The 18,712-nt window shown below is 37.6% G+C and overlaps 1 protein-coding gene across 6 annotated transcripts in view; it reads left to right on the forward strand.

The window, feature by feature from the left end:
- Window positions 1-18,712, forward strand: part of CIB2 (calcium and integrin binding family member 2) — a 56,457-nt gene that overhangs the window by 19,243 nt on the left and 18,502 nt on the right. For 5 of the 6 annotated variants that reach the window (XM_069797946.1, XM_069797945.1, XM_069797943.1 and 2 more), the window contains one exon: window positions 16,449-16,560. In XM_069797946.1, coding sequence (XP_069654047.1) covers window positions 16,471-16,560 — 90 coding nt within the window. In that variant the 5' untranslated portion in view covers window positions 16,449-16,470. Of the gene's footprint in view, window positions 1-10,775; window positions 10,897-16,448; window positions 16,561-18,712 lie in introns of those variants that run through there. The other variant, XM_069797947.1, reaches the window with a different exon arrangement.

The raw sequence follows: 18,712 nt of genomic DNA on the forward strand, positions 1-18,712 counted from the left end.
CAAACTCTCCCTACAGAAAGTCACAAAGATTGGGATCACTGTTGGCAATAGAAGGGACTTGGGGTTTTTTGGTAGTGATGGATGGAGCCAAACTGAAGTAATTTCTGCCTGTGTATACGCGGACTTCTTGTCCTGGATCCTGCCATGGATTCTTGATCTTCTAACCATTCAGATTAAGGATCTGTAAAAGTATGACATAGATCCTCTCCTGTCAATACACCTGTTGTTTTTCCTGAGGATGTTTGCCCCATTAGGGAGTAAGAATAAATCTGTGGTATGTATCTAGACCTAGGAGTGCATAATGCCTCAGGAATCTCAAATTTGAGTAACTTCTCAGACATAAGAAGCTTTTGTTTTCATAAATATTGGGAACTGCTTTGAGATAAAAAATAGACATGGTCTCCTGGTTCTTTGCCTCTCCTCTGTTGCTGTAAACCTCAGTAAGACTAGTGTTCAGTGACTCTGTCAAGGCAAAAACTAATGGCATGGCCTTGAGTGGGGTGCTTTATTTTTTTCTGGAAAAATAGAGGTGGTGTTTCGGTTAATTTCTTGCATACCTTATTCTCATGAGTCACAGAGAAATGATGTACTCACTCCTCAGCAGTGCACAACATCTGTGAGACCACTGTGTGCTAAGAACATTGCAATACCACCACCTAATCCAGGATTTAATTTGGTCCAGGTCCCTCTTACATAACTGTTATGGTTTAAAATTTAGTCACATTGTTGAAGTACATTTTCATGATACATAGTGGTGTGACTGAATGAGTCAGAATATATGTGCAGTGAGTGGGTGATAGCTGGCCCACAGATAAGCTAAGCTTAGTGCAGGTTGGCTCCAACAGAGATACTGGTGTCCTTAAAGCCAGTCAAGGCTTCACAGAAGTGAATTACCATACCATGGATGTAACTTCTTTAGCAAAGCATTCCTCAGCTGCAAACCTCTAGGAATGCTACATAATTGTTAGCTATACAGAGGTGTCATACTGTGTTTGTGATACCCTACAAAAAGTCATGCAGCTTAAAAATGAATGGTTATATGTTCTGTGAGGGCTGCAATGTAGTTAGTTCTGCCTGAGAACACTGACTTTGGCAATAACAGAATTTATTATCACAATTCATTCAGAAAAGCAGCTGTGAGTCCAAAATAACAGAGACTTTGTGGTTTAGAAGCCTGAAGTGATTCGGTGATATTCCTGTACCGTCATTAGTTCCAGCAGTTGGATATGGAATAAAAAATGTCTCTGCGTAGCCACCCAATCTCAGATAGATGCATTATATAGCCAGAAGAAAAAAAAACCTAAAGGTTTAGTGTAATTTCCTGTATAAAACAGACCTTCAGCCACCTTCTAAGTCTTTTAAAAATCAACAAATACTGTTCTGTTTCACAGGGCTACCCTGATACACAAGTTCTGAAATAAATTTGTTTGGATTGGATAAACTGAAAAAAATTGCTTTACATTTCTAAAGTCCCCTTCAAACTCAGAATTGTTAAAAGCTTTATAAACAGTGAATTATTTGTATTTGTACTGTGTTCCTATGAGGGAAATAATTATGAATTAAGGATTTTACATTTTACGTAAGTTAAGGTTCTCTTTGTCCCTTTGAATACCTGATCTAGTTGGACAATTTGGACTCTTCCAGGGGAAGTGATTTGTAAACTGTCATACTATGTCATCTTGCTCTAAGGAGTAATTTCTTTTTCTCCTTTGGAATAATCTCTAAGGAAATATTGTAATTAGCCTGAAAGAATCCTTGATTTCCACTGCAAGAAGAAAAGTGGATTTTGGTATTTGTACAACCTAAAATAAATCTAGAGAAAAATTTGTGGACAAATAGGAAGCCTAAAACATGTCTACTACAGGCCCAATTAAAAGAATATGACATAAAATGTGACCAATTTTATAGCAAGACTAACATTGGTGGGGGGGTGAATGGACTCAGAACTGTAAAATGCTGATGAAAGAAAGGAAATAAGGAATCAAACATCTCCACAGAAGCTGTAATTAGGAAACTGCTGAATCTGAAAAGGCAAACTTTTTTTTTAATCTGGAAAACAGTGTTTCCAAACTGAATTTGAACCATCATGCACAACTGAGAAAATACAGAAAGTGTACTTAGAAAAATACACTGCAGATTTCAAAAAAATGAAGTAATGAAGTCAGAAAATGTCATTGTATGGTAGGCAAACAGGAATTTACAGTATTGCAAAATCTGGCTATGAAATGAAGAGTCAGCAAGTTCTGTTCTCTTTTTCTGGGTTGCAGTGGATAAAAAAATACTTGTAGAGAATGAGTTTTCAATGTGCAGCTTTGACAATCAGATAAAAACTGGCTGAAGTTAAGAGATGCTTCTGCATGGAGTTGTCATAAAACTTCTACATGCATTCTTCGTTTTTTCTTGGCATGCGAGACTGAGATAAAACTTATGTTGAAGTTTGATATCAGGGCACTGAAGACAATGTTTAAGAACATTCTAAAAATCACAACAATAAATGAACTGCATTTGCAAATATTTTTTATATAACAGTATTCTGGGGTTGATTTTTGGTGTATGCCCTGTCCAAAACCTGAGACTGTATTGCATGCAAGACGTTTGGTAATGGTAAAAAGAGGTCATAATTTATTTCAGTAAGAGCACTCCATTGTCCTGCAGGACTGTTAGCAAGCATGAAGGACTATCTGAGTAGAAATGGATCTTTATTTCCTCTTTGATTTAGGCAGATTGCACAGTACTACAAATTCCGTAGTGCTGAACAGAACGCTACATGTATGTCTTTCAAAACTGTGTCATTTGAAACTACATTTGCAGACAGATGATTTGTAATCTTCTTTCCTTGCATGGGAAGTGTGACATAGAGGAGGTCACTAATTCATAGGCCTTGATGATAAAGGAAGCAGCATTGAATTGTGGAAAAGATTCTCCTGCTATTCAAGAACAAGCGGATGCTTTTCTATCCAAGAAAGTTTGATATGGGGACTATGGGTGGGATAGGAACCAGGGAATTGGAAGCTCCCGTTTACTTTCTTACTCTGTCACTAGTGTATGTAAGCAACTGAGCACCTTTGACCAATTGCCACTGTAGTTTGACTGTGTTGCCTACACTTAATATTTTTGTGCCTTTTAAGTATGAGGATAATATTTCCTTTGTCTTGTCTGTTCAGATTGCAAGCTCTGCCTGTTAAGGATAATTTGAACTATTTTTACATGCAGCATGCTGAAAGTGATCTTGGTTGTAGCTTCCACATTTTACGGTAGTGAAAAAGCTGCTCTTTATATCCTTTTTTTTTTTTTTTGAGGCTTATGGTGTCACTGAGAGGTGTTATTGTCACCTGGTAGACCTGGTCATTTAAATAGAACAATTAAACAACAGTGAAGTGTTGAATGTGGCACATAGTATTTAAGTTAAAACAACCCCGATAGACTTTCAGTAAGTGCTGTTTCCTCTAAAAAGCATAGAAATATAAATAAAGAATTTTGTCTTGGTTTGCTTTTCTCTCTTCAGTAATGTAAAAGGGCACGAGTGATGCCAGTGATAATGCCCACGATTGTTGTAATTTATTGTGAAATAGAAGTGTAGCTTCTTCCAATAAGAAACATGTAATGGACCTCAGCCTGAGTACTGTGAAAGCCTAATAATACATTTTGTATTTCATAACTGAAGTTGTAAGGAAACAAATAATTTCCTGAGAAGAGAACAAAGCATACGCTTAGACTCAATTATATTATTTGTGTTGGGCTAAAGAAAACTTTTCTGCTTATGGGCTGTGTGTGGGAGATAAGGGAGCCATTGCCTGCAGGAGTTTGTACCTTAGCTGTATCAAAACCAGCAAAACCAAAAATACTTACAAGAAACAGTACAATCTTAGAATATGATTGTGAAAAATAGATATTCTTGGGGTAAGGGATTAGGTTAATGGATGGTGAAAAATAGATGCTCTGTTTGAAAAGTACAAAGCTGAATATTAATTTTTGATTGTAAAATGCTTGGAGGAATAAAATCAGGGGAGTAGTTCTGTAAAGGCCTAAAATCATGGGAGAAGGGATATTTACTTGGAATCATTGTATTTCCTCTTCTGCCTTATCCTCACAGTGTGATGTTTCTGCTTATTGGGAACCTCTATACATAATTAGTGTATGATACGGCAGATATTAATACAATCAATAGCCTTTATTTACTGTATGTAAACTGTTGAATACAAATTACTAAGGAATAGAGTAGAATTAAGAGGTACTTCTGCATGTCTGAGGTGAAGTTTTACTGAGTGGGAATAAAACAGGTTATGACCCCCTTGTTAATTAGCACTTAGTTATTTAGCATGCCCCTACCTCAGTTAAGAGGGAAGTACATACTATTGTGTGTTTCTTTATGCACTGCAGAATGCTCTCAGATGCGATATGAAGGAAGTGCAGGCCCAGTTCTGTTTAGGCTGAACTGAATTTCTTGTGCAGCTGCGAAATTCAGTGAGACAATCCAGCAAGGAGTAACCTTCCAAAAAAAAAAAAAAATTAATAGCTTTTTGGCTGAAGTCAGCCACCCTGGCTGGCTCACCATCCATTTGTATGAGTGTTAGTGAGGACACAAGGGAAGGGGCACAGTTGTGTAGGTGGGCATGAAGGGATGAATATGGTAGCTCCAATTTGGATTGATTTGAACTGATGTAAACCAGCATGAGATTGCAATTAGGTGAAATGGGCTAAGTGTTTTTATCTGTCCCTACAAGAAAAGTAGCCCATCAAAAAGCCCAAACATCCACAAATCTATTTTCCACTGGTTTAATGAGCTGAATCAGCTCTCTGAGGGATCAGATAAGTGCTAAAGCTGGCACAAGAGCCAGAGTGAGCAAATGCAACTGAAAATGAGGAAAGGAGAGGAGAACAAGACTTAGCATTTCAGTACCAGTAAGGTGTTAGATGGGCTTAGTCTAACTTTATTGTGTAAGGCTTTGGTACCAGTGTCAACTTAAGTCAACATGAATGGAGGCTGTGGTCAAAGGGGTTGAGGACACATTCTCTTGATTGATAATCTGAGTGTGGGTAATTTTCAAATTATCAGGAAAGAGTAGAATTTATGAATTTAAGGTGAAGAAGAAAGGAATACAGAATAATGAAAATGGATCTAGGAAAAAAAAAAAGTAAGTTAGACTGCAGCAGAGGCAAGGATGCCTGGTGAAAGAGAAAAATAGAAACCATAGATCATTATCAGTGTTTGGTAGCTATTTATCACCAGAAAACCTAAATATGCTCTTAAGTCTTTATTAAAGATGGTTAATTTTGATAAGTGCTTAACACAACTAAGAGGATTCACTCATGGGCCCAGGGCGAGAACATGTTCAAGAATGCTGGGTAATGTAGATGTATTTATGTTATCACTGACTCAAAACATTATCTAAAATACTTACAGGACAGCTGACAAATTTTGAGAGTTGTTAATGATTTTGTTGGTAGGTATGTGTTAGGGCTTTGAAAACATGCCCCATTTTCTTAAGGAGAATGTGGAAATTAGACCAGTGTGTGTAACTCCAGGACACAACTTTGGTGTATGGAAAGATGCCAGAACACACTGGTAGACAATCAGTTCGTAAGTGCCTAGAGCATAATACATGCTTAGAGGCAGCGACAGTGGGTTTGTTAAAAGCAAATCTCTTCCTCTGGCTGCTCTTGTGGATAAGGAAAAAGAAACAGATGCAACATATCTTTATTTTGGCAAAGTTTTTTATATATTCCTCTGTGTGATAGTCCTTTTCTACCTGTATAAGTGCGCTAACCTGTTGGCTAAGGTACTATTGAACATTACTTAGAAAATTTGTAAGAATGCTAAGAAATATTGAGGTGAAGAGGGTTGCAGACACTATGAAGATCAAGATTAGCTTTTTAAACAGTGCTCAATATATTAGCGAAATTATTAGATCCAAAATGAGCAACAGAAGATTCACAGTCAAGTACCAAGAACTGAGAAAAATTTGCAAGTGCAGAATGCAATGTAACAAAAAAAAAATGGGGCAGGGGGTTAGTTGATCTAAGCAAAGTGAGCATAATTTTAACAAACAAACAAAACCCACAACCCCCCCAATGGTCTTGCAAAAAAGGGAAATGTAGTTATAGGATGCATTAACCTCAGCATTTTATATAAAATGGGAGAATTCCATTCCAGTCAGCATTGTTGGGACCTCAGTAGGAATAGACTGTTCAGTTTTGGGCATCACCATTCAAAAAAGATTTGTTGTACTGGAAAATGTCCAGTAAAGAGAAACAAGAATAGGAGGAAAAAATGACATACGAAGAAAGGTTGGAAAAACACTTTATTCATAGCAATGAATCTGTTAGTATAACATGCTTCACTTGTGATTGTAAATGGGAACAAATGGTTGAGTTGTCTCTTATAAGACAGTATTTCTCTTACTCTGTTTTGTAAATCTGATTTTCTAGCAGACAAGCTTTTACTCCAGTAATAATGCTTATCTGCTAGCCAGCCCATCTGTTTCCATTTCTCCCTGTAGACTAGTACAATTTGGCAAATACCCAAGCATTCAAACACAGGTGTTCCTGGATGTCTGTCCTAGCCAAAAAGCACAAAATCTGTAAATTAAAGTTGTGTAGCTTGAGACTGATTTAACCTAGCTAGACAACTGCTGGGGGAATATGGCACTAAATTACCAGCTGGGCACCATCTGGACAGTCAGCAAACCTTTGAACCTTTTTGAAGAAGAAAATTAGTAATTCTGTTGCATTCTTTCCTCTGCCTGTTTCTTGGCATGTTTTTGATGGGTGAAAGGTGAGGTGCTGAGGAGCCCTTCTAGCCAGTCCAGCTGTATGCTGTATTTTAAATCTAAAACCCGCCTGAGAGTTAAGCTGGGGAGATAGCAGTGTTTTCCTCCAAGTATCTGGAAAGCCTTCCTTATAAGGAAGCAAATGCAGCAAACTTCTTGAGATGCATCTCCCTGTGGAGCCAGTTGCTATGCAAATGGTGGGAGTGGCTACAACACAGCTCCTGTTTTTCTAACAAATCTCATCTTTCAAAAAGTTTGGGGTTTGTATGTAGAAAGGGGAAATTCCCATGTTGTCAACTTTGGGGAAAAAAACGTGTCTGCCAAGAGAATAAAGTTTGGGAGAACTCTATACTCTTGGGAATCTTCCTGAATTTTGTGCAAGAAACTACATACAAGAAGAACATATATCCTGAAGCTGCTATTGATCTTCTTGTTAATTATATTTCTATTCTTGTTGTTAATAATATTTTTTTATACTCTGTGAATGAAGGAAAAAAAAAAAAGGCTTCAAGACAGTTCCTGCATCTCCTGTACCATAAAGCTTGCCTTTATTATATTTTAGTCAGGTTGCACCTGTTTTGTTAGGCTCAGGTGAGGACAAAGTCATTCTCAGTGTTGATCTGTATGGAATCTGGAGTACTGGTATACTCTGTCCAGTTCTGGGCTCCCCAGTACAGGATAGATATGAAGCTACTGGATAGTCTGGCAAAGGGCCACTGAGATGGTTAAGGGACTGGAGAATCTCTTACATGAGGTAAGGCTGAGAGAGCTGGCATCTGGAGGGTGCAGAGAAGATGGAGCCCAGTGACAGGACAAGGGGCAGTGGGTACAAACTGAAACACAGGAGGTTCTGTCTGAACATAAGGAAGCACTTTTTTTGTTGGTTTTTTTTTTCCTTTTTTTTCCTCTGTGAGGGTGACAGAGCAGTGGAACAGGCTGCCCAGAGAGGTTGTGGAGTCTCCATCCTTGGAGATATTCAAAAGCCATCTGGTCAGGGTCCTGCACAACCTGCTGTAGATGCCCCTGCTTGGCAGGGAGTTGGACCAGATGATCTCTGGAGATCCCTTGCAACCTTAAATCATTCTGTGATTCTTTGAATCACCAGCAGAAGAGAGGCCTGTGAGCAGGCTTTTCAGTGGTGCTTCAAGGAAGGAAAGATACTATAAACTGCTTTTATCTATACTTACTATGCATCATGTAGTTCCGTGAACAGCAGAGTTACATGTATTGAAAGGCAGAGCTTTCCTAAGTATGACTAAATCTTTTAGAATAAATTTATTATAAATTATCTGTCAAGAACATTTCTCATGCAGAATTTCTTTTTAATTTTACTACAGATAGTTTAGGAGGATACATATTTAGTATTGTCTTGAATTAATTAGTACTACTTCATTTTGCATTGCAGAGATGAAAGAATGCTTGACATGTTAACTAAAAGCTGGCAGAAGGCTCATCTATCCACCTTTTCCTCTTATGCTGCGTTTTTTAAAATCTGATTACTGTGTCCATTTATTGTATTTTATTGATATAATGAAAAATAACTTCAGCTGGAAAACGTAGAAGGAACAAGGCATATCAGTAACAGAAATGTAACAAAATTCCTTCACCTTTCAGCTCTTCTTGCTTGTGTTTCTCACTATTCTTTGTTCTTTATTATTCTTTGTTCTGTATCCTTTTGTCAAAGTGTGGCAATTTAGTGAGTTGTGGTTCCAGTGTCCATCTGACATCCCTGGCTGGTGCCTTCAGGTGTGGCACCAAGTTTCTTCCTGATTTGGTTTCACATTCATATGGTAGACCCCTTTCTCTAATAGACTGTTCTAAACTCTTGCAATCAGTGGAGGCAATAATTTGCTGAGAAATTGCTGCAGCACAGAGACTTATGCTTTAGTTACCATGTGCAACATTTAACTGTTGTTGCAAAAGCAGTTTGTGAAAGTATGGCATAAATCTGAGACCCTGGAAGTACTTTCCATATCAGCTGCAGGCAGCCCTGAAGGCCCCTCCTTCCTCAGTTTCTCAGCCCCAGATTAAAGAACCTCCTTCTCTTTCAGCTATGGCAACTTTTTCTCTCTGTGTGGTAGACTTACAGATATAGGTCTGTCTGGACTTGCTCCCCAGCTCTGTGATCACACATTTGCCCATCTGCTATAATAGCACTATAGGACAAAAGAGTATGTGCACCTCAGCAATTTGCATTGGTAGGGGGCTCAGCCTCTGTAGCATCAGTTGTAAATCAGTTCCTATCAGTGTCTTTGCATCAGCATGATGCATTCTTTCCTGCAGTCTGTGCAATCCCTTGTTTCTTTGCTTCCAGCCATCTGTGTCTCCAGGGGCTCAGAAGGACTGATTGCTCATATCAGTCTGTTTCCAGGGCTCTGGAGGGACTTGTCAGTGCTCTTGCTGGTCTCTGGAGTGGTGACTTCTTCTCTGCATATTACAAGAAGTCCTTCTACAGCTGTTCTGTTCAACTCTAGCAACTGGACAAGACCTTGTAGCTTTGATTGTGGTGAATAACTGAAAGTGCAACTGAACAGCAGCAGAGCACTTCTCTGGACCTGCTGCTGACATAGTTTATTCCCTTTTGTACAGTCAGTCTCTGGACAGGTCATGTCATGACTCTTAGGAACTCCTTGAGGGACTGTCCATCAGCACTCACTGCTTTCCTTCATTGTTCCAGTTAAGCCATTTTGCTATTTATTTTCTGTGAATATGCAGAGCAATCTAGTATTTACTCTTTGGGATGGTCTTGATTGTAATGTTAAAGTCTTTGAATGCATTCTTGTTATTTAGGAGTAAACAGGATATATATTGCTGAATAAAAATGTTTTCCCTTTACAACATAAATCAAGTGATTGGTACTGTGAAGGCAGGACCAGAGTTGGTGAGATGTTTGGTAGGTTCTAAAGGCCACTTTAAAGCCTCTACTTATTTCTAATCAATGAGCCATTACAAGCTTTTATCTTTTGTTTTCAGCACTCCTTTAGTGCAGAGTTCTTGTTACAAAGGCAGTCCAGCCAGCTGTAATGTGTTGTCACTACATTTAATGGTGGTGACTTATGTGTATCAAGCCAAGGAAGAGCTGCTCTCTGTTTTAACACACCCACTGGTGACCTTGGGTATAATCTGACTTTCTCTCAAAGCTCAATAGCAAATTAAAACATTTGCTCCAGTGTGTAAGCTTGGAAATCTCTTTTTTTCAGCTCTACACAGGTATAGCTGGAGGGTCTGAGTTTGGAGACATCCCAGTCAAGCAGTATGCAGCCACAAAGTGTCACTCTTGCTGACTCCAGGATGCTACACCCTAGAGAAATGGGGACAGACTCTGACCCACCTGAAGTGCCTGAAGTACTCACAAGTGGTAGAATGAAAGTTAGCATAAACAAAAAGTAGGCTGTGGAGGCAATGCTGTATTGTGGGGCTTTTTTCTGAACACAGCTTTTCTGATTTTTCAGTGGCTGATGGGCAGCTGAGTTGATTTTAAAACTTCTGTTGCCTACAGGGGTCTTATTCTGCCCTTAGTTAATTGATTAATTCAATAGAAAGAGTACCTTCATTTAGTTGCACAGGCAGTACTGCTGTTGCAACTGTGTCAGTTACCTCAAGGAGCTGACTGAAAACTTTTGTATTTTCAAACACATCAGTTCCCTGAACCTCACTGCAGTTTCTTAAGTGTTGGTGCTTGTGCAAGGCAGGTGATTGGGTGGGTGGGCTTGAAATTTTTGTGAGGGCAGATCAGCAGTTTGGTTTTAGACTGGATTAAAGTGATACTGAATCACAGCCTTAATCCTTGGATATAGTACATTAAGCTTAAATGTATACCAAAATCTGTGGGGACGGGGCATCAATGGTAAATTAAATTTGTCATTAAACATGTCACTAGATTCCCTCCCACCCTCATCTGTTGGAGGGAAGACACTAGTAAACACTGCCAGCTTTTCCTCTCCTTGTTCCATGCAGAGTAAATAAGGGATCCTGGCAACAAAGAGAGCACATCCGGGAGTGGGAAAATGCTTCTGCATGCATCCAGAAGAATTTTTTGAAGCGAATGTCACTGCAGGATCTGTAGTCGCTGCTGCAAAGACAGTGAGGCTGGTTGTAGATCCTGGGCTTCTCGATATACATAATGGTCTGTATTTGGTAATGGCAGCCTTTCCAAATCTATGTGTTCAGACAGCACTGCAAAACCTTACATTGCTCTGCTGACAAGACATAAATGTTTCTGTGACTAGGGCAGATACCTAAAGCAGCTTTAGGTTGTTTTCAGATATGCTTCTTGTTGAGGGGCATGCTGAGTAAAAGGGCAAAACACCTTTCCTCTTTAGATCACAACTGCTACTGATGTGTTCAAGTCACCTGAAGTGCCTTCCGCTTCTATAAACAGGAGAAATACTAGAGCCTTTACCACAGAGGTTTGTTTTCTATTTACAGTTAGTAATTAGTGTTAATTGAGAGATGTGTCAGAACAGTGCCAGTTGGTGCAGCATTTGGGAGATGATTATTGAGTCTGACTCACAGTATTTGTCACAGTACTTGGTCCAAGTATGGCAGTGGTATGACAAATTGATGCAGTGATGTATTGCATAAAGACAGGAGGGTTATCGGTGTAAATAACCCTTATGTCTACTGATCTTTATGTTATGTTATAGAATAATTGATCAGAAATGCATTCAGTTTCCTTGCCAAAAAGTACTCACCCAGTGTAATGTAGGTTAGTCACTCAAGTAAACAGAAGTGTTGCTGAAACTTGTGCAAAAGGAACTGTGTTTCACTGTGATATGTGGCTTTCTCAGAATCCTGTAAGAGGCTGAGGCAGCTTTGTTATTTTCTCAACCCGTTTTCTACAAAATCTGGTCATTTGAGAGACTGGCAATACAGTTTGGCGTAAAACAGTTCATGGTGTCCTTGAAGAACTTTCCAGAATACAGCACTTTCAGTGGGAAAAAGTGTTACTATTTTTTTTGTTGTTGTTCAGTTGGTTGGGTTGGTTTGTTTGTTTTATTATAAAGGATAATGGAGCTTATGCAACATACTGTATATTGGTTTTGGAACATAAGCTAGAGAACTCTTATGGCCTTTTTCACTGTGATAGTAACTAATCATGCCATGTCATAAGGCTATCACAAATAGAGTTGCAGGATCCTTGCAGATAAAAGCGTGTGAAAGACTATTTTATGGCTGTAATTTAGTTGCAGGAGTTGGGTCACAGCCACTTCCTACAGACTCATTTGGATGCTTCAGTGTAAAATCCACTCAGGTGGAAAGCTCTTATACCTACAGATCTTTGAGAGATTTGGTGAATTAGTGGAAGAGTTAGTGGCAAGAGAACAGGATATCAGAGCTGCCCTCACATATGCTGTTACTTGCATATTTCTGTGTCCATCATCTGCCTTCCTGCTAATTCTAGCAGAGTCCTGCTGAGCCTGAGGCAGTGTGCTAGAAGGCTATCTAGTTACTAGTGCCTGGCAACACCTTTCTGCTCACCTTCAGAGATAAAAGACAACTTTAAATGAATGGACTGGGAACATATTGACAGATTTCTGTAAAAATAAATACTGTCTGAATTGTGGATGTTTCTGAATAAAACACAGGTGTAGAAACTGCATGTATTAACATGTATAGGTAGGGACATATATGTGTTACAGTAAAGATGTTTGGCAGGGGGATTTGTTTTCTTGCTTTGTTTTTTTTTTTTTTCCCTGCCTCCTGTCCATGGTCATGCATTTCCCTTTCTGATTCTAAAAATTGAGTTCTGTCAGCAGGTGTGTTGTTCAACTCAATGCTTCTGGCTGTAACTCCTTGCAGAAAGGAAACAGGAATTAGTTCCATTATAATCTGTAGCAGCAAACTAAATGAATGTGGTTTTATTTTGTGTCATTTGGCAATGTTTTTAGGTAAAACCTAATCCCTTCTAAAGGATGTATTGAATATTTTCTTAGAGATGCTTTCTGAAATTAGTGTATTTACATGGTATGGACGTGTAAATGTGCTATGGTAGTATCATTTTTCTTGAAGGAATTGCAAAAACTATGTCTGAAGTAGTAGGAAAAGCACAATAAGAGAGAATGCCACGGTGCCATCAGGTGGACACATCGTAGGTGCCTCGTCCACAGTAAAATAGGAGTGCTTTTGTTGGCCTTATACTAGAAGACATAAATTAGTTGATATCTATGGGACAAGAAAGGCAGTTCTAAGATCTAATACAAAACCTAACTGCTCTCTTGAGTGCCTTGCAATTAACACCACAATACCTTCCAGTTGAAAAATGAGATCCTTCTTTCAGTTACTAGAGAGTTTGGATTAACTTCAGTATAAATAGGTTCTTTTAATTTCTGTGGACAAGACGGTGAATTCTTTTGGCAAGAAATGATGGGTTTGCTTTGCACTGATACTGCATATTATAAAGAGACTAAGCCTTTGTCCTGAGAAAAGGAACGTCAATAAACAGCTGGTTAGAGCTGTGGCTGTGTCCTCTCTTTGATCTCTCTCCCTCTAAGCCTCCATCATTGAAATAAGACTGTTGCTTCACAGCAAATGGCATTTGGGACACAGCACTGCAACCTGTCGTGTGCCTTACAAGGGTATTTCTTGTGTTAGAATAATATTGCTTGCTCTGTAGATACTGTTTGAAAATTTCTTATTTAATTTGGTGAGCATCATAAGAAGCTTTAGTATTTTTATAAAAATAGTACTGAGTACCACATCACTGAGAGTCACAGTGGTGACAATGAAGTGCTTCTGTATGTACCTGTAATGAGTACTTTTTATTTGTCATCTTAGTATTCAGTCTCTATTGTAGCACTGTGTTATTCCCAGTACTATAGTAACTTCAAATTCACGCTGTTGTGGCTGTTTCTTTTGTTACTATTAACAAGTGATATTCTTGTGATACGCTTGTATTTCAGTAACAGATACTTTCCCACATTTTTAGACTTGTCACATGTTTGTTCCCAGTAGAAATTGACCCAGCTTTTTTTTTTTTTACAAACAAGAGGTTTGTTAAGAGTTCTTTATTGAAAACTAAGAGAAATTCCATACCTTGCATTTTAGATTATTATAACAAGTGTAGTGAACTATGAAACACATATCACTTTATTCCAATCCCTTCTGTGTCTTCTGAAAGACATTATGGAGAACTCCTTTAGGATGCCCAACTCGGTGTCTGTATTCGTAATCATGTTGGAGGAGACAGAGCAAAGACAGAAAAGTCTAATACTAGAGAAAGTAGAGAAGAAAATCTTGGCAGTTAAAATAGGTAGGCATTGCCAGCTAGTGTGGTTTGAGATGTTGCCCACGATGGTCAAGCCGTTCTAATGATGAATGCTTTGTTTTCACGAAGACTAGAACACTATTTCAGTATTCTAGCTTAAAAAAAAAAAATCCTTAGATGGATATTTGATTTGAAAGGTTTGCTTTCCTTTAAGTGCTTTTAAGCTGGTTTTTTTCTGTTGTATTTAGGGGCATCTTTGCAGCTGATGTTTACAACAGAGAAATAGCTGCTGGAGTGGGAAATGGCTATTGCATCTTGAATTACACAGTATTTATGAAATGTCAGGGTGAGCTGTGGTAAGCAGCTGAAATATGCTTAGGTCAGTGGATATTTAATTTCCTGTATGGCACAATATATCACTGGACAGTGTAAAGAAGTTAGTTTCCTAAGGTCCAGACAAAACATGTTTCTATGTTCCATTTCATATGTTCTTTTTGACATATCATAATCATGACCAAAGACATGCTGAGAAAAGAGATGCAGGTAGATTATTTTCTCATAGTTTTTGAAATTAATTACCCACATTAATCTGAAATATCTCCATTGCTTGTGGGGCTGACTGAGGGGCTGCTGAAGCTAAAGCTGGAAAGATAAAGGGGCTGGTGAGGCATTACTTCCTGTATTACTGGTTTGTTTATGTTCTGCTGTTTAAAACAAGTTAATCTCTATTTGTAATTGTTAGTATAATCTGGTAAACAGGCAGTATTTTTTTTGTTAAAATGAAAATAAGCCACAAAATAATAAGTATAGCTTTTAAATATATATATATATAAGTAGTACATGTAACCTAATGAGAGACCAGAATACTTTGTGTTAGTACATAAGACATGGCAAAACGACCACTTTGTGCCCTAAGCAGTTCATGTATTAGGTGTAAGACAAAATTTTCACATATGATAAAAATTACATTTTATCGTATGTGACATTTTCTAAATTTTCTGTGAAGAGCAACTACCTAATCTTCCTTCTGCTTCTATTTACATATATGGTATTTCATAGAGAACTGACAGGTCATACATTCATGCTAAGTATTTTGAACTCTGACTAATCTTTGAGCACTGGGATACAGGTGTTCCCTCTCCAACCTTTTTGTGCTGTTATTTGACAGAGTCTTGGATTCTAGATACTTGTCCTCTAGAATGAGATATCACTAGAATCAGAATTAATCCCTCCAATATATTAATTGCTTCTAGACAGGTAATGTTTTACTTACCAGGCAATTTCTGTCTGTAGTTTGTTTGAGAGCTCAAAATTTGAGATCCACTGGTGAGTTTGAATTGGGTACCCATTTTACTTGAAATGTTCCTATTCCTAGTTTGAGTGAGCATCCCAGTGAGAATAAATGTGCTAAGATAGTTTTAAAATTTAAATCCTGCTTAATTCAATGTTTTCTTTACAGATAGCTGTTTTCTCTTGGCTTTTGGGCTATGCTTTTGCGCACATTTGCTAGAATATTTGGAGACAGCAAATAAAGGGTGGGATTAACACTTGTTAAATTAATTCAAGTAACAGTTGGAAGTAACACTGTAGAAACATTTGTGCAGTCTTTGCCCAGGTTGTGTGTGAGACTGAGGTAGTTTTTATAATTTACTGGTATTTAGCTTCTAAACCTTTAGAAACATCAATGTGTTTCATGGCCTTTGACTCTTCCTTTCCCAGCTCCCTTACAAAACTATAACATAATACTGTTAGCATGATAAGCAAGCCTTAGAGAGTGAAACTAGTTTTATGAATGTTTGACTTGCATCTCTCAGGAAAAACACTTGTTTATTGCCTTTAAAAATATACTAGTTTGATGAATAAGCTGTGCCAAGAATGAAACAAAAGTATGTGAAATGGAATGAAGTGGAAATGGTCTGTGTGTTGGTGTCAGCCAGTGCTAGAATTGTAAGGCTAAATGTGCTATGTTAGTGAGGCACAGATAGGAAAAGGGCTTTTTTTAATTCAGAAGTAAGGTCTCCCAAGGATACTGTTGTCTGTAGCATCATAGTTGCATATTGTTTGGCTTTTCAATTCTTTGAGCTGTTAAACAACTTTTTCTTGTCTAGTGCGGATCAACCAATAATCTGCACTGAGATGTGATCCCTGGATTATATTTACAGTGTTAGTACATTGGTCCAGCCCTACTTCTTCTGTGCATGTACCTATACAATACTTAAATGTTATATACAGGTAGTGTGAAACACTACTTAGTTATGCATCTCAAGTTACGTGGGGGTGTTAGTAACAGTTATGCTGGATACTGCGTCAAAGCCCTCTTTTTTTCAAAAAGATGGGAATTTGGTGGGCTCAGACTTGTGCACTGAAAAAAAATAATTAGAGCTGCAAGACAAATTTGTGTCTGATTACTATATGAATGGAATTGGTTATTTAAAATTGGTTATTGGCTGTTTTTTTCTGCTTGTTTACAGGTTGCATGGCCGATACCATGAAATGGCACCAAACGTTGTGCCCATGGACTATACAAAGGACCCAGATGTTAAACTACCTATGCAGCTTATAATAAACATGCCTGAACTAAAGGTATCACTTCTGACTGCTTACAAACTGTATCTTCTTAAGTTATGTTGCTCATCTGCCAGAGGTTTTGCCAAGTGAGTTTGATATCCTGAAGCAACGTGGCATGCTGAGGTCTTCCCCTTCCTGTTACTGTTCAAGGGCAAAACCAGCCCCGGAAACTGGAAAATATTTAGGTGGATGTCTTTCTTGCAGAGATAGTTAGGATAGATGTTAAAGGACATGAGTAGGAAATAAAATTAAATTTAGCAATCTTTCCAGTTTGTATATATCGATCCCTTAGAAGCCAGTGGGATCATTGTGTGAAGAGCTGGAACAGCTGGTTAGAAATTAGAAGTTCTTATCTCAGTGTGTTGATCGGAAATTTGTCAGAGGTGTGCAGAACATTGCTGATCAAAAGTAAAGATTTTCCCTTTTTTTTTTTTCTCAGCTGCAAAAGCACAATAAATACTGTTTTTCTTAATTATCAAGAGTTTTCATTTTTCGTGGAGTCATTACATGATAGGAAGTGGAGAGACAGTCCATGTAACTACACATGGGAGAAGCAGTAGGCATAAAGCAATCACTGTAAAAAAATGAGATAGTATTTGTCTTTATTATTTTATCAGTTCAACAATTGAATATGGTTTTAACAGGACAAATACAGATTTTTAGCATTTATTTTTTAAACAGGTTATTGAATTATGTTGTCTTTGGTCTCATGGTCTATTTTCTTTTTCATGCATGCAAATTAGTTGACATCTTTACATTACTATCATGTAGAGACAGCTATTTGTTCACTGTGATAGTTGCATGAAGTGTTGTTAAGATTTTTAAGAGTAATGCCATAAAAAACTTGTAATTGATGGCCTTCCACTTCATTTTAATGATTTAGAAATTATTCCTTAATGTTGTAAGATATCGAATATTTGGGAAAAAAAGTACAAGCATAAGCACTGCTTTAGAAATTCAGTCTGGGAGGAGGTTAAGTCAACATAAAGACATTTGAATTGGATTTCAAGTTGAAGTTCACAGAACTCCTTGTTCCTTTAGTACGACACTTACTGCATGTTTGATTCTGAGACAATACAGTTTATTGAGCAAGAAGCACATTTCACTCTAAAGAATGTTTGTTAAAGTGTTTGACCAGCATTTCATATAAATGGAAACATTAGAGATTAAACACATATGACCATTTAATTCAATAGAAGGCCTTTTAAAAATTTTCATCCTTCAGTTATGACTCTGGTTTACCAGATACCTATGTACAGCTTAGAAATTTTGGGTTTTGAAGAAACTGAGAAATAATTTAGGATTCTTTTTCACAGTAAGCATGGGATTCTTCAGCAAAATCCTAGTAGCTGTTTATACTCTTTCTAATGGTGAGTTGCCTGTAATAAAGTAGATGAAGATGATGTAGCTAGCTTTAATTCCAAAATTGCACATAAAAAATAATGACATTATAAATTTAAAATTTTGTAAGTAAAAAAAATGCAAGGAAAACTTTAGACATCTTTAATTCTATCATAAAAGCCATAAATGCCACTGTCATCAACGTAACACATCTACATTCAGCTATTAAATATATTAATAGTTAAGGATTTTGGTAGGGCTCTTTTGCTAATGACCTTCCTTAACAATATTACATAGTATAGGAATAAAATTAGTACATACCTCGCTATTGTTTAAATAGTTACAAAATTGCAATGTGTGATGTGCTATGAGTTGTTCCTAGAACTTAACAAAATGGTTCTTTTGTCATCTGATTGAAAGCTATTAAGCCTTTTAACTCCTAAAGCAGCATAACCCAACCCTAATTAGAATGCAGCTCCAGGTCAGTTTCATATCAGCTGTGTGCAGATTACAAGTATGTGTCCTTGGCTGCCACGGGTATAACTGTAATTCCCTCCTCTGTAGCTTGCAAAGTTGACCTTCCTAGCTCACCTCAAATAAAATGAATGACATTTAATAAATCATGCAGGTACTGTAGTTTAAAAAAAAATTCTTCTCATCTTTGCCCATTATATTACAGTGTGAAGTAGGAACAGGATATAAAAGTAGTGTAGTTCAAGGTTTGTTTATATATGAACTTTTAGTATCAGCAGCATTCAAGAAAACATTGTTTTTCAACAATATTATGTGTTTAAATGTATTGAAATGTCTATGAAAGAGCTTAAAT

Source organism: Haliaeetus albicilla, chromosome 12 (genome assembly GCF_947461875.1).
Source record: "Haliaeetus albicilla chromosome 12, bHalAlb1.1, whole genome shotgun sequence".
Taxonomy (NCBI): Eukaryota; Metazoa; Chordata; class Aves; order Accipitriformes; family Accipitridae; genus Haliaeetus; species Haliaeetus albicilla.